Source organism: Protobothrops mucrosquamatus, unplaced genomic scaffold, assembly GCF_001527695.2.
Source record: "Protobothrops mucrosquamatus isolate PMUCROS unplaced genomic scaffold, P.Mucros_1.0 scaffold183, whole genome shotgun sequence".
Taxonomy (NCBI): domain Eukaryota; kingdom Metazoa; phylum Chordata; class Lepidosauria; order Squamata; family Viperidae; genus Protobothrops; species Protobothrops mucrosquamatus.
The window spans coordinates 164,243-180,945 of NW_015386542.1; the positions used below are offsets into that span (position 1 = coordinate 164,243).

A 16,703-nucleotide genomic window follows, 5' to 3' on the forward strand; every position below is an offset into this window, starting at 1 on the left:
AATTGTTTCCATTCAAAATGGGGTGATTTTAACAAAGCCTGCTCCAGGACTCCAGCAAAAGAAAGTGTTAGTTGTAATTTTATGTCGGCTTTACAGAATGAAGTAGAAATAGGTGGTAGAAAACAATATGCTCCAAATATCTTTATTGCTGTGATCTTTATTTTCCAGTAGCTATTTTAGAAAATTTAATTAAATATTTTATGTTTTGAAGACCTTTGAGGGATTGTTTTGGTTTGAGCTTTCTTCCTTACCATTACAGGTGGTCCTAGACTTACAATAGTTCATTTAATGACTGTTCAAAGTCACAACGGCACTGAAAAAAGTGATTTATGACCATTGCAGCATTCCCCATGGTCATGTGATTTACATTTGGATGCTTGATAACTGACTCACATTTATGATGGTTGAGTGTCCTGGAGTGATGTGATCCCCTTTTGCGACTTTCTGATAAGCAAAGTCAATGGGGAAACCAGATTCACTTAACAACCGTGTTACTAATTTAAGAACTGCAGTGGTTCACTTAACAGATGTGGTGAGAAAAATCGTAAAATGGGGCAAAACTCACTTAAAAATTTCTCACTTAGCAACATAAATTTTGGGCTCAATTGTGGTCATACGTTGAGGACTATTTGTATAGAATTTCACATGTGTGTACATAAGTGAATCTTGTCTGTGATAAATAACTTTCCTGTGCAGGCTAGTTCCTTCCATCCATCCAACCTCTGCACACTTTCTTCAGTAGTCATTTACAGCATTCTCACAAACAGGCTAGGGATTACTAGGCAGGAAATTTTCATAAATTGTATTCATGTGAAACTTTATTGTACTAAACTGTAATGTTCATATTAAGCAAACATGCACTGTACATGACTTTCACACTCATCTTTATATTTTCCAGGTCTGGACCTCAGATGAACACCATTTTGAAGATTTAGAAATTTGGCTTTGTTACCTAGGTTTATCATTGGTTACAAGGTCATTTTCTAATTTTTCAAGATAAAAGAGATTTGGTCCTAGGTAATGAGTAAATGACTTATTTGTTTGCATGTTTATACCATTTATATCACTCCGTTTTCTAAAGCTCTTAGTAACTTGCATTATTAATACAATAAGATTAAAATAAATCAATGCAATTATAATTAAACAATTTGATGTGCCACCATTTGGGGGTAGCATAATCTTATTCATCTCCAAATGCCTTTCTGAAGAGACATGATTTTACAGCTCTTTAAAAAAAGGAGGGGGTGATTCAGATATTCAGGAATAAGCTCTTCCAAAGTAGGGCCATCACTAAGAAGGCTTGGATCTGGAGTCCCTAAGGATGGTATTCCAGAGGTGATGAGAAGCTCAATAAATCTTTTCTCCTCAGCAGATCTGTTCTCCCATATCTAATTGGACTGGCAAATTCAACTTGGAAAAAGCTAACACAAACATATCCTGTATGTATAGTAGAGCTTCACAAGTAATAACTAACATCTTGACTTATACCTGGAAGCAAACTGGTGGCTCCAAGTAGTGCATGTTGCAGTAATTCAGTTGTGAAGTGACAAGGGCATGAGTAGGCATAAAGCCTCCTGAGCTATAAAAGCATGTAACTAGTGCACAAGATGTAGTATTCAATGGCCCAATTGTAATGGCTTCCATCGATTTTCATGCAGCTTCAGGTATCAGCCCTGCTAGCTAGGTCAGGTCAGCAAACACATTCCACAAAAAATACTAAAGCTCTCTCAGCTTCAGGTAGGTATCAAATAACAGAAAAGTCCAGGTCCTACAGTAGTCCATGATGGAGTGACCCAAGGTTCAACTCACCAGAACTGGAAAAAGTTAAAGAGCCATTTACAAAGGAGAGTAATAAAGTAATAAATATGTCTGCTTCTTCATACATTACAACTTAGCTAGTCATGTGGAACAGACTATAGTATCATAAAAGGAGCTACTGTATTGATTTCAGTATCTTTGGGCTCTAAGTATTGAAAACCGAAGCAAAAGAACACCTTGAAGTAGAACGATTGGTGTAGCTTTTGTAGGAATTAATGGTGCTTCTAATTTTTAATAGGCAGGGAAAGAGCCAAGAAACATGACTCAGAGTTAAAAATAGCTCTCCTGAGAGCACAACAAAAGCTTTGTCACTGTCTTGCACAGTAGAGCCAGAGTAAGTGACAGTATAATGAGTATTTAGTGCAATAAACAGCTAATATATGAATACCACTGAGCATAGTGTATACTGCTTTACAGGAGTTTCGATTACCACTGGCTTTAAGCTACTTTTAATCTGAAATGTAAAAAAAAAAACCAAAAAAACCCCCCTCAAGCCTCCTTCCTGTAATTCTGCAACTAAGACAGTACAAATTGTCTCTGATGGGTAACAAGTTATGAGGAGATAAGCCCAACCTATAAATGTAAGTCATATAGTATGATGAGAATGAAGACAATCTAAATCACTATTAAATTTGACCAGAGCGACCTAGTTCCAAAATGTAGTGTAATGTTGAAACAAATGATTTGTTTCTCATTCCTTCCTGAGAGGCATGCAACCTTCTGGCCAAAGGCTGCACTTTTAAAAGTGATTAGGGAAAGAAAAGATAATTTTGATTAAATTAATAGTAATTCACTGTGACAGCATCTAGCTAACATCTTGAAAAATAAACATTATTGTACTTAATAAGTTCTTGGATGGGGAATCACCAGGAAATATCAGTAAACACCAGTGGTAGGCTAAACTGGAAAATTAAAAAACAGTGGCCAAACATTTCCATATGCTTGTCAAAAAAAATGAAATGGGTTCTAGGAATCAAACTCTACTCAAGGGACATTTTACTTTTATATAGTTATGTCCTGTCCAAACTTTCTCTTCTGTCACATTAACAATCAAAATTGGGAAAGAACTTTTGAAGGATCCTGATGGTTACAGTTATGATGTGGGAGAAGTTGTATACTTCTGGCCTATACTTTTCTGGACTGTTCAAATGCAATCACAGCTATCAACTGTTTTCAATTTAATTTATCCAATTAGTAAGGCTACCCAGTTCAAAATAATTCAGAGAAAGGAATTGTTGGATATGAAGAAAATAACTTTTTTTTGTGGATACCTTTTACCATTAAGCTTTTACTAGGGCACAGATAGATGGTTGTTGCTTTGGGGGCATGAATAATGGAATATATATATATATTTAAATGTAAGTAATCAACAAATTACAAATTACTCAATCTTAACTGAATCCTTAGATATACTGTATGTTAAAAGATGGGGAGAATGTATTGGTTGAAATAAAAGCATCTCCCTGTGAACTTGCAGAGACCAGGTTCAGATTCCCTGTTTGCAGATACCCACCATACTCGAGGAACTATTCTGTTTACAGAACAAAGTCCCTTGCTTGCTTGCTGAAAAGGAAGAAATATTGGTCATTTTTAACAGAATGAAATTCACTAGAGGCAGTAGAGATGCCGCCCCCTGCCATTCTCTAATGCAGTTTTTTTCAATTCTGGCTAATGCCTGGAGAATTCTGAGAACTGAAGTCCACACATCTTAAAATTGCCAAGGCTGAGATTTAGTGGTCAAAGGCAAACCTAATAAGGAAGAGGCAACAATATACAATACCTGTTCAAAACTGCAGACGTTATTTAACTGCAGATGCTAGTCATTTAAGAACTTGTGCCTAATCCCATCAGCATGCCTCCCCTCATTAACAAGAGACAAGGCTATTTCCAGCATTGCTGCTGCTTCTTAAAAAAAACAAACTCTTCCATAACAAAGCAACAGCACTTGTTACACAATCAAACCTGTCTGGTTTTCTCTATATGGACACAAGGTCTTGACTGAAAATTGGAGACCTAGAATTTCCAGCTCTACAATTCAAATTCTTATAAAATATTTTATCTTTTTGTTGTTTGCTGTTCCCCTCTATATCTGCTTATATATACAAGCTAAAATGTTTATTTTCTTTTTTTAAATAAAGTACATGAATGCTGCATTTGTTTCTGTTATCCAATCAGATCACAATAAATAATTTAATTAAAGATACCAAGTCTGTGCCCTTAATTAAAATATTGAGGATGAGACTGATTTGGGTTGTTAGCCACAACAAAAAATAAAGAACAAGGAGAATTAAAATTAAGCATAATTGTATGAGACTTTATCATAAAGTTGCAGATAATTTTGGATGAGTGAATATATCACAGCTGTTGCAATATGAATTGTAAATGTGCAAAAAAGGATAAATTAACAAGAAATATTTTTTTGCAATTTAGCAAAGTACATCTGTTCACAGCAATTTATAGCACAGATTCATCTGTTGTCTTCTGTCCTGTGTTGTATGTTGTCAAATTAAATATGCCAGTATATGGCTGAAATCCTAACTATTTACAGGATAATGTATTCCGCTAAAGTCCATCTAGCACTCTTAAATCTTCAACATATTTTTAATAGGTCTTCCTGCCATGGATAAGTTTAACACCAACAATCAGTTTGGCTTTCTCTGTGGCAGGATCCATTGTATAGAAACAATTACCACTGAAGTTACAGTAGATTTCTTCTGCATTTAACTCAGGTAGATCTTAAAATTTATTTATTTTCAGAAAACTCTTAATATTACTGTTTTAACCTTCATGTTTGATATCGGTCCTATTTAATTTGTTTTTACAGTGTTTTTAATGTTTCTTATATGCTGCCTAGCAGCATTAAGGAGGCAAAGTGGTATACCATGGTCTATAGAATTTATAAATGGGTAAAATCTCACTCTTCTTCAAGTTCATAATGGTATTTCTAAATCATTCATCACTAGAAGCAAAAGGAAAGTTGTGATTGTGGCTCCTCGGATGTTGCCAAGTGCAAGTCCTAATATCCCTCACTACTTGCTATACCAAGCATTCAGAAGTACTTCACAAAATGCCTCTCTTCAACACAACTGCCTCGCAATACTTGCAGAGATGCCCACAAGGTCAAAAAGTCATGGCAGTGCTTAAGGCAGAGTGAAAGAAGCTCTGCATCTTATGTGGTTTGATTGCCCCATTCTGGCTGCCATCTTGAGTTTCTGACTACAATCTGTGAACATCCCTGAAAACATGTGTGCAGCTGCTTTGAAGGCTATCCTCAGTTGTTTTTTCATGTGCACTCCCAAGAAAGGAACAAGCTGACAACTGCATTGCATATGTTGCCTAAGTGTACCTATGTAAACCAGTTGGTACAGCTTTCAATTACTGATGTAAGACATAAAAAACACAGCTGATTTAAGATCCAAAGAGAAATGCTTCATTTGCATTAATGCACCCTCAGAAGTATTTCTTTAGAATGCTTTGCATCACTCAACTATTAGCCAGGCAATTAATCACTGAATTTCAGGAACATGTGGAGAGCCACAGAATTCATTCCTGCAAGAAAAGCTATGTTTGCATCAAACATTATTATGAACAAGTTGGAGTGGGGCTGTGTGGTAGCCATAATCAGAATTCTTATTCTATAATTTCTACTTTTCCATAATTACCTATAGTGGGTGTTTGTCCTTGAATGCAGAGCTGTATGGAAAGCTATCATATTTCCACCTACTGTATATTCAAAATCTCTTCTATGTTTCTAAATCTGCACTACAGAGCTAGCTACAAGAAATCTTAGTGGGTAAGTCTGGATGGAACACTTATTTTAGGAAAGAGATATATTCAGTTCTACAGTTCATCCTTGTTTTCCAATTGTTTAGAATTCATAGTAAAACCATGACTGTAAAATCATATAGGCCTTCAAAAAAGATGGTGATACTCTGCTAATATGATTTAAAATCAGGTACAGTATAGGTGGTACCTTGCTCAATAGTATTAACTGTGAGAGGGATCTTGGAGTCCTAGTGGACAATCACTTAAATATGAGCCAGCAGTGTGCTGCAGCTGCCAAAAAAGCCGACACAGTGCTAGGCTGCATTAACAGGGATAGAAGCAAGTTCACGTGTAGTGTTAATACCACTTTATAATGCCTTGGTAAGGCCATACTTGGAATACTACATTCAGTTTTGGTCACCATGGTGTAAAAAAGATGTTGAAACTCTTGAAAGAGTACAGAGAAGAGCAACAAAGATAATTAGGGGACTGGAGGCTAAAACATAAAGAATGATTGCTTGAATTGGGTATGTCTAGTTTAATGAAGAGAAGGACTAGGGGTGACATGATAGCTGTGTTCCCATATCTCAGCGGTTACCAAAAAGAAGAGGGAGTCAAGCTATTCTCCAAGGCACCTGAAGGCAAGATAGGAAGCAATGGATCGAAACTAACCAAAGAGAGAAGCAATATAGAACTAAGGAGAAATTTCCTGACAGAACACTTAAATCAGTGGAACAACCTGCCTCCAGAAGTTGTGAATGCTCCAACACTGGAAGTTTTTAAGAAGAGACTGTACAACCATTTGTCTGAAATAGTATAGGGTTTTCTGCCTGAGCAGGGGGTTGGACTAGAAGACCTCCAAGGTCCCTTCCAACTATGTTATTATCGTTGTTGTTATATTGATCCATGTTCTAGACTCTCATTCTATAGGGCTAGTGGGTAGGCTCTAGGTTAGAACTGTGGTAGTGGTAGAGAGAAGCAACCACGCTTTTAAAACATTGTATTCTGTATGTTACAAACTGTAGCTAAAATCATTTAAGCGTTCATGACAGCTGGATCTCCATGGAAATTTAACACACTAAAAGAACATGGCTATTTTTAGAACTGAGAAGTTGGGAAATCTATCTGTGGGAAACAAGCTGCTTTTCATCCTCACAGTAACTCAATGGGAAGTAGCTAGGATAAATTAATTAGGTGACAAAAGTAACATATCTCATTCTCCGAAAGAATTTGATCTTAGTTGGAGATAATCTTTCTAAATCAAGAATTGCAATGGTCTTTATATTCTCTGTCCTTGTATACAATTTCAGTATATTCTGATCCTTGATTCAGATAAATGAAATTATGTAAAACAAAACATGATGTTACTCTTAATATGTAATTCACATAGGGCAGTGATAGCAAACCTTTTAGAGACCGAGTGCCCAAAAACTGGCTCCGCCCCCACTCCACTCCACCCCCCTGCCCCGCCCCTGCTCTGCCTCCCCTATCCCCTGCCCCGCCTGCCCACAGGACCACTCACCACCTCCAGGGCCCACTGCAGATTGCCTAGGCAGCCCAGCAGCGCTATGGCGGCCACACCCTCTGCCCATGCCCTGCAGCATCAACTGCATGATGGGGTGTGAGAGCAGAGTCTTGTCTACGCTGCCTGGCTGCCATGTCCTTGGCTGTGCTGCTCCGTGTGGGCCACGCTCGAGGGCGACTCTCCTTCAGGGGGGCTGATGGAGAGGAGGGGGTCGCAGGGGGAGGCAAGGCTGGGGCAACGCCACGTGTGCCCACAGAGAGGGCTCCGAGTGCCACCTCTGGCACCCGTGCCATAGGTTCACCACCACTGACATAGGGAGTTGTAAAACTCAAGTGACAATTGCAGCCCTGTGGAATCAGACCAAAGTTCTATGTAAAATCAATCACCTTTTTCTGTAATTGTCATGTCATATTCTGATTGCCTTCCAGCTCACTGGTGTCATACTCTGAGGGGGATAGGGCCATTTGATTGGACTCCTTCAAGTAACCAGCAAACCCAATGGATTTCCAGAGGATCTGGTGGGTGGCTTAGCTGAAGTTTTAGTCACTGCTAGGAATAGATGGGTGGATAGAGCCTTGGACTGCATCTCTCCCATGCAGCCTTTGTGCCAATCCTGGGGCACCTCTTGGTATTGAGGCGCTTTGGGCAATGAAGCCCAAGAACAGATGCCTGGAGCGCTACTAGAGGAAAACTTGGGGCAAATCTGATCAAACCCAGATAAGAGTATTGGTACTCCATTATACTGCCATCTACACTTTTTTTCCCTTTTTGCTCCCTTCCTTTCAAGCCATGGCTCATTAACTACAGTATTTAGAAATACTGAATCCCAAACCATGACTATAATGAAAAAGGATGAAATAGTATCTAAAAGCAACAAGTATTATTTGCACTGAAACACAGATAAACATAAAACATAGTAAAACGTTGTTTGGATTGTTTCAACATGCAATGGACATTTCATTGTCTAGGATGAAGTCCATTATGCCTGAAATCCAGATTTTTGTTAGTTCCAATATTTACTGGAAATAGAACTGAGAGTTTGTAAAATCAGGCATTGCTAGATCCAAGCTACTTTGTTTCAGTAAAATGGTTGCATGAACTGATCTTAAAAATTTCTGAGTGCCAGCACTGCTACTTACTGTGTGAATGGGGCCTTTAAAAAAAAAATCTGCACGTCCTTTCCCCCATTTACTCTTCTTTAATTCTGTTCTGGGGCACTGTGGGAAATAGATTGACCCTATTACAACAGCCTGCTGCACTTGCTACTTTCCACCACAGTTAAGTTTCACCAGGCACATTGTTTACAGCTCCATTCAGCTTCAGCAGCATAAATGTCTCCTTCAAATTTCTTGGAATCAGGGAAACATGACAAATAGCAGAAGGCAAATGGATCTTAGTTCATGTAAATCTATTGAACAGTAGCAATCAAGGATGACGATGTCAACACGTTATTTAATAACCTTAAACAATCTGCAGTGGCCAATCATAACTATTTGCTTCTTTTGGATAAGAATGACTGCATTTCTAAATTAGCAATGAGCACAGAAAATCAAAGACATGGTACACTGCATAATTTTATTGCAAAGCTTTTTACATAAAGTCTCAGATGGATACAAAAATAAAAAGTAATAAGCATTGTGGCCAATAAGAAATAATTTTAATTATATTGTTGCAGTTTAAAATATATACAAAACAAATTAAGAGGAAGACATTAATGTACACGCATCCAACAGTTAATTATTAAGTTATAATACTAAACTAAAAGAAAAAAGAACATACTAATTTGATATAAATCACCTAAACAGATGACATATTCATTTAATAGCAATATATCAAATTACACATGGAAATGTGTCTACTTTTGCAAAATATTAGGAAATCTGTAATAGGGAAACACATTGTGTTTTAATTAGTATAAAAACAATCTTTAAAAATGTGATACATTTCTTGAATCCAATCTTTGATATCTGGATAATAGGACTTTTCCTGTCCCTCTGTATAAATCTCTGGGCTATTCCTCATATTTGATATAACCTATGTTTCTCAAAAATGGTCAGGTTTCACGATTTTTAAATATAATTCAAACTAATACTGACATCTTTAACTTGAAACTATTTTAAACTTGGAAATTTTTAGCCATCCATCTACTAATATATATTATTACTCCAAAAGGAAACCAGAACTTGCCACAGCTAAATGCATTACATTGAGATACAGTCCATTCTTTGAATACATTATTGAGGAGGCTAAAATACTTGGAATAAACTCATGAATTAATTTTAACCTCGAGTTTAAGACTTGCATGCACTGATATTCCATGACCTGATTTTGCATGAGACAAAAATAATTCTACTATGTGTAGTTATTGAAATTCCTTAAAATAAACATTACCAAGCAATTAATTTAGAAACTATTCCAGGTTCTACCACATTTTCCAACAGAATGGAAAGCTATTTTTAAAGAAGAATAAATTATTCATGAGACTCACCATCAAAATCTAATTGTAATTAGGCCCAAATATGTCTAGCTGCTTATAAACCAGGATAAGATAGTTTTTATTATATTTTGAATCAAGTAATTGCCAATGTGATATTACAATGAAGTCAGTATAAATTGAATGCTGTGTGTATACTATACAAAGCAAACCACAAGACCTTTTTTGTATATATAAGGGCTGAATAAAAACTGCTAGACTGCTTAGTTATAGTGATTATTTTAATTTGACCTACAATTGTACCCACAAAATTAACCCTTATTACTAACCTAATATATATATATATTAGACAATTATTATGGATAGATTTATGATCCAAAAGAAATTTTATAGTTGCTGAAAATGCATCCTCTTTTCTCTTAAAGAACCAAGTTAGCACTTTGTGCATGCTCAAAAATTATATACTTTTGGTTTTTATTCTCCCTCAGTAAACCACCAGATAAAAATATTTAGGAAACTAAAAATACATTTTGTCTTAATCTGTAATATAGTAATACCTTCCATGTGCAGTGTACTTTTCAAATGTATCCAACCCATATCATTTTCAATTCCCATAATTATTCACAACTTTCTTGCCCTTGAAGTAATTGACAAAGTTTTAAGCTTTATAGCACTTGTTCATCTCAGTCTTTTAAAATCAATTTTAGTCTAAATTAATTTTATCTTATGTTTCATAATGTGTACTAAGAGAGAAACAGACAGAAAGATTTATTCTTGTTTAAACATTCAACTACATGGCTTATGTACCAAGTTGAAGAATATTAAGATGTTTTCTGAGAAATGTTCATGCTGTTTCTTTTCAGGATTCATCTGGGTTTTTCATCAGTGAAGCTTCCTTTCACTGGAAAGACAAAAATAACATCCATCCTTATGACAGAATAATCAATGAAAAGCTATGTTGCTCAGGAACAGGCAAGACACATTTAGCTTCTGATCTCAGACAGGTCAAGCCAGTCCCTCCAAATATAGTGTGTCAAAACAAATATCTCATCTTGTATGTGACAATATATGCATCTCACAGTGAACAAAACTATAGCATCAAATATACCTCCTTTGATGTCTAGTATGCAACATGGTTCTCTTTATTATTTTAGGGAAAATACCTTTAAGTAGTTGAATGTTCTGTTGTGGCCCTTTCTCCTTTGGAACAACGCCCCCCTGGAATCTGGCCTCTCCCTCTTTGTGTTTTATCTATAAAGACTATTCTAACAAGTCCTGGGAGGCTGAAAGACATTTTTGTTCTTCTACCAATTGATATGATTTGAAAGGAGGAGTGGGTGGATGAGGTGGGTTGCAGCTATGCCCAAAACCTTATATTGTAATTCTATGGTTTTGTTTTGTTGATTGCATTTTGCTTTGCTTTACTCTGCATGAGTAAGTGGGAATCGTAGGACACGTGTGATGTACAGCCTATAGATCTTGTAAAATAAATAAAGGGCACAAACACTTTCAAATGGTACACAATTAACAAAGACTGCTTAGTTGTCTCTTGATCTGCTTAAAGTACACTCACAGTCTACATTACAAAAGACAGTAGTAGCTCCATTTATCTCAGAGATATTTAAAAATTATGAAGTATTGTTATGATCACCTGGTTTAGCATATTAGTTTGCAAGATTAATGAAATGGGTCAAATGCTGACCAACAGAAAACTGAGTACTATTTGCTCAGTTTATAAAAAAGTAACAAAAATATCCCATGGTAAATTGCCCTACTACTCCTACTGTTTCAAATATCTCCTCAAATATTTCTGCCAACTTTTTCCTTGATTGGATTCAAGATTGAAGATTCTTTCAATTATTATTGGAGTAGTTGTATGATTCCAGAGAAAGCTATGGTACCATCTATGGATTCTTTAATCTGTCTTCCATTTCATATAAAATCATATATAATTATAAATATATAACAAAACTGAAATAGACTTGGTTACTCAGTCACCACATACCTACCTATGCAAAAGCTTCCATATTTAATCATTAGCATTTCCAGACTGGGCTGATAGTTCTGAAGAACTATTTCCTGTTTAAAAATATACATGCTATGTACTATATCAGTGGTGGCGAACCTATGGCACGAGTGCCAGAGGCGGCACTCGGAGCCCTCTCAGTGGGCACGCACACTGTTGCCCCAGCCCCGCCTCTCCCCGCAGCCCACTCCTCACCAACAGCCCCCCCGGAGGAGAGTCACTCCCGGGTGCGGCCCACACGGAGCAGCGCAGCCAAGCACATGGCAGTTGGACAGCACATGATGCTGTGGGCACAGGCAGAGGGTGTGGCCACCATGGTGCTGCAGGGCTGCCTGGGCGATCTGCGGCAGGCCGTGGATGGCCCTGAGAGCGGGCGGGGTGAGGGCGGAGCAGGGCGGGGGTGGGCAGGTGGAGCGGGGGCAGGCCGGGGGCGGGGCAGTTTTTGGGCACTCGGTCTCTAAAAGGTTCGCCATCACTGTACTATATTAAACTTACCGGCACAGTTGCTCTGCCAATAGACCCATCCTCATTTTGGTGTTTCCTTTGAGATGGAAGTTCTGAGCTTTCTCGATAGTCTCGGCCCTTGACGTGCTGCATATCAAGCACTACCTGGCTTTTAGATGGAAGAGGTGGTTTATTCTGCACTATTTCAGACCTTGTTAATTTAATGGGATTCTTGAAAGTTGACAGAGAGGGATCTAAATTGGAACAAGGTTTCTGCTTGTTTTGAATCTTTTCCTTCACTGTACTGTTTTCCTCAGATTGATTAGAACAGGTATAAGAACGAAATCTGTGTGTGGGGACAAGGAAAGGTGGGGAGGATTGTGGCTTGCAAGGTTTGTTGCCATCGGTCTCTTGTAGCTTGGTGAAAGGAAAGTTTTGATCAGGAATAGTTGGGAGTTCTTTCCGGGAGACCTTAAACAATTCCTGTTCTCTCTTAAATAGTAACTTGTCCTTGGATTTCGTGAAGTCATACAGTGGATTATCAATCATCTCTGGTTTTGAATATGCTTCACCTTGCAGCAATGGTTCCACCATGCTTTTCCTCACCTCACTGTACCTGCCGAGGTTAGTAAATTAAGAGAAAAAGGAAGGTTATGAAACCATTATACAAAGTTTGGGAATGTTTTGAAAATGTTACACTAATTAATTAATTTCTCTATTAATTATTGTTCTATAGTTGTCCTGTTATATAGTCCTGTTGCCTGAAGTCTAGAAATAATGTCATCTTTTAAATGGTCTGCTAAAGGACAAGCAAAATATGGGAAATTTAGACCAAAGTGGTATAAAACTTACAGTTGATCTTTTCGATTAGTTGCAAAAGGAGCAGTAGCTCTTGGAGATCCAGGAGACAGAGTGGAAGGTGTAGTAGGAGATTCTAATCCCAATAGTGGAATATTATCTTTTGGCTGTGGATCATAATTCCAAAGGGTAGGTTGTTGATCTGGTGAAGGGATTTGCTTAAACTGGGTTGTTGCAGTGAATGGTTGAGAGGCAACAGTCATCCGTAAGTAGCTAGCATTATTGATCTCTGAGGGCACTGTGTTCCTGAGGAAAAAATTAAGAGTGAGAGAAATGAATAATTATGTTAGAACATATAGTTATTCTGGAGAAATTTGGAGGAGTTAAGGCAAAGTAAATTTGTGCTTCTTTTTAATGCTTTCTTCATTTTCTAGGCTTAAAATATGTTTTACAGGCAGTTTCTCTAAGGTCATCTCTGTGGGTCTCAACACAAGAATTCTAGAACAGGATTATTGGATCCCTTTGATTAAGTTCTCAGGCCCAGACATGGGACAGAAGATCAATGGTCACAAAAGCAGATGACTATCAGAATCTGAACTGGAGAGTACACCCTTCATGGAAACCTCCTAGCACCCACCTACTGTGGTATTTTGTTGGAGGCACAACTCTGCAATGGTTCTGCTCTACCTTTGGTGGTGTTTCCAATCAGTTATAAAAAGGTGATCAAGCCCATGGTTGCTCCAGTGTAGGGGTCATTTGTAGAAACCACACAGGTCATTTGTGTCCTCCATACCTTTAACATCTATATGAAACCTAGTTTGGGTTCTGTAATCGAGCAAGATGGAAATGATGTTTGCTTATAAACATCAAGGCTTTTCAAAATATCACTTACAGTAACTGTAACAGTAGGAGGAGCATACCTATAATTAAATGATCCTCCTGCACTTGCAGCTCCTTGCTAGCTTTGGCTGGTATACAAATTGCAGTCTTAATATCTGGAAATAGCAACTAATTTCTTATCACCACATAGTTGGACTATTGCAAAATGGTCTACACATGTCTTCCTTTGAAGACAATATGGAAGCTAGAATTGTCATAGAAAGTAGAAGATAGACTGCTAGTTAATAAAACCTGCTGTTGCAAAATAATACTATTTTGTGGGTGCACTGATTACTAGTAGACCACCAGACTCAATTCAAAGTAGTGGTCATTGGCTGTAAAGCTACATGTGAAGTGGGGCTAAACCTTTAGAGACTTCCTCATCTGAGTCTAGGAAAAAATCTGCTTAGGGTGTTACCTCTGTAAAAGGGCTGTGAACCAGAAAATAGGCCCGCATTTGGCCTCCTTCATTTTTAGCATCCAGGAAGACACTGAATACCTTATCTTCTAAAGGGACATTTGGAATTTAGCTGTGAGTCATTGGGCAATCTTTTAGTTATTGTTTTATCGTGGTTTTAATGGAATGTTAAATGAGATAGATGATAGATGGATGGGCAGATGGGCAGGCAGTTAGGCAGGCAGGTACCACCTATAATTGTTGGTGATATTGTTATTTTGATAAGGAACATTATCCTTTTCAGTGTAGACCGAAACATCATTTTCACTGGCGACCAACTTAAAGAAGGAAGTGGAGAAACAGCAGTTTCTAGTTAAAGAGGGAGCACTATTCCAAGTGGAACACGCTTCTTGATTTAAACTCCTTCAAATCTTATGAAAGTGAGAAATAACGAAGAGTCATGGTCAGCAGCTTCTTTCACTTTTTTTTTTAGCTTTATGGTGCTTCTCTGGCCAGTTATATTATATTGTGCCCAAAGATGTTTATTGGGATATACAGTAGGGATGTGCACTTTTTCCTGGCTGAAAATCTTTACCGGCTATTTGTACTTGATGACATTCTGGGGACTGTCCTCCAAAATGTACTGGCTGAGGCAAAAACAAAATGACTTCATTTCATGTACATCTCCTTTTAATTAACATTAAATAGTGCAAATATTTCCAGTCATGTTTTTCTCATTTCATTTTCTGTCCCATTGAAAGTTATCTCCAGAAATTGATGGTTATATATGAAGCTGCACCCAAAGCTTTTGGAAGCCACAAATGGTCTCAGGCTTCAAGTTGTGCAGGTAATCCTCGACTTACAACCATTTGTTTAGTGACCATTTATAGTTACAACGGCACTGAAAAAAGTGATTTATGACTATCGCACTGAACAACCATTGGTCAAAATTTGGACGCTTGGCAACTTGCATGTATTTAGGACAGTTGCAGTGTCCCGGGATCATGTGATCACCTTTTGCAATCTTCTGACAAGCAAAGTCAATGGGAAAGCCTGATCCACTTAACAAACATGTTACTAATTTAATAGCAGTGGCATAACAACTGTGGCAAGAAAGGTGGCAAAACTCACTTAACAACTGACCTGCTTAGCAATGGAAATTTTTGGACTCAATTGTGGTAGTAAGTCATGGACTACCAGTATACATTTTTTCACTTGAAGAGCAAAAATAAATTCGTATTATAAATTTGAACTTTTGCTGACAGTTCAGCCATAAAGTGTATAAGATGAAAACTAGGAGCAACTTTATGTCTTATTCAAGTATTATGCTATCTGTTCATTTAGTTAATGTTCTTCCATTTTAAAATAACCATATATTTTTATACTCTATTTTTTAATGGAATAAGATCTCATATATATGCTTCAGATGTGTCCTGTGTTATATAATTGTCCTGCCTAACTCATAGAATTTGTACCAAGAATCCAGATGACAATATCTTCTATTTTTAACCACCCTGTATTTTCCCACTTTTTCTTCCATTATTCTTCTTACTACAAAAAAGGAATCCATTCAGGAGGCAAATATTTTTGATTGGTAATGATAGAAGCCATTTGGCAGCACATTGGATTATAAACTACTGACCTCCCTGCTAAAAATAACTCATATAGAATATGTAAAATGTTACAGTACCAGCTAATTAAATTCTGAAACTGAAGTCACCAAAAGAAAAAATAAAGTCAGTAATCAAAAATTCAAGTCTTACTACATATGTTCACAAGTAATTTAGTGCGGCTTTCAAGTTTATTTTTTAAAAAAATACTGTTCTCTCTTCAATAGTGGAGCAAAACCCCTCAGGTTATTGGTCATACAGTAAATTCTGTACATCCAATCTATGAAGGAAAACATTTCCTTGCATTTTTGCTTGAAGAAGTAAAAGAGGCATGTTTTATAACATGTCATTGTGCATTATGGGATCACATCTGGAGAGAGGAGAGCTAAGTCTTCCTTCCTTGGGCATTATACCTCAAACATAAATCTCATGATTAAGATAACAAAAATGTAGAATCCCACCATATGAGAAGAAGCTACACAAGTATAAATGGACCACGAGGCTTCCTCAAAGGTGAAGTTCTGTGCTTACCGCCCGATATCATCTTTGCAAGGTTCATCAAGAGATACTGCAGTTCCACGAAACCGAGCAATGGCAGCTGCTTCTTTGGCTACCAAATGAGTGGGTCTCCTGCTGGAAATAGTAGCCCTTTCAGGGAAAATACAGGTTACAGAATTTTGAAATCTTCTGAAATAATATTTTCATATCACATTTTTTTAACATCAGTGAACACTGAAACACCTAGAAGTCTCACAACCTTGACAACTTATGAGGATGGCCTCAAGTATGTGTATGTACACACACACATATATACACACATACACACACACACTTCCTAGATGGGAGTGAATCTAAACATGGACAACTCCAGTCTTTTCCAACATTTAAAACCATCATGCAAACATTGTTTGAAAACTGGATTGAGTGGTACACTAAACATAGCAAAGATTTAGAAAGAGAAGGAGAATAAGACATATTTGGGAATTAAATACTCTCATTAAAAATGT

General features: G+C 37.3%; 1 protein-coding gene across 1 annotated transcript in view; it reads right to left on the bottom strand.

Moving 5' to 3' along the window:
- Positions 1-10,963: 10,963 nt before the first annotated feature.
- Positions 10,964-16,703, bottom strand: part of INPP5D (inositol polyphosphate-5-phosphatase D) — an 82,856-nt gene continuing 77,116 nt past the window's right edge. The window contains exons 25-28 of the mRNA XM_029283693.1: positions 16,228-16,344; positions 12,865-13,116; positions 12,064-12,628; positions 10,964-11,020 (exon numbers count right to left, since the gene is read on the bottom strand). Of these exons, the coding sequence (XP_029139526.1) occupies positions 10,964-11,020; positions 12,064-12,628; positions 12,865-13,116; positions 16,228-16,344 (991 nt within the window). The remainder of the gene's footprint in view (positions 11,021-12,063; positions 12,629-12,864; positions 13,117-16,227; positions 16,345-16,703) is intronic.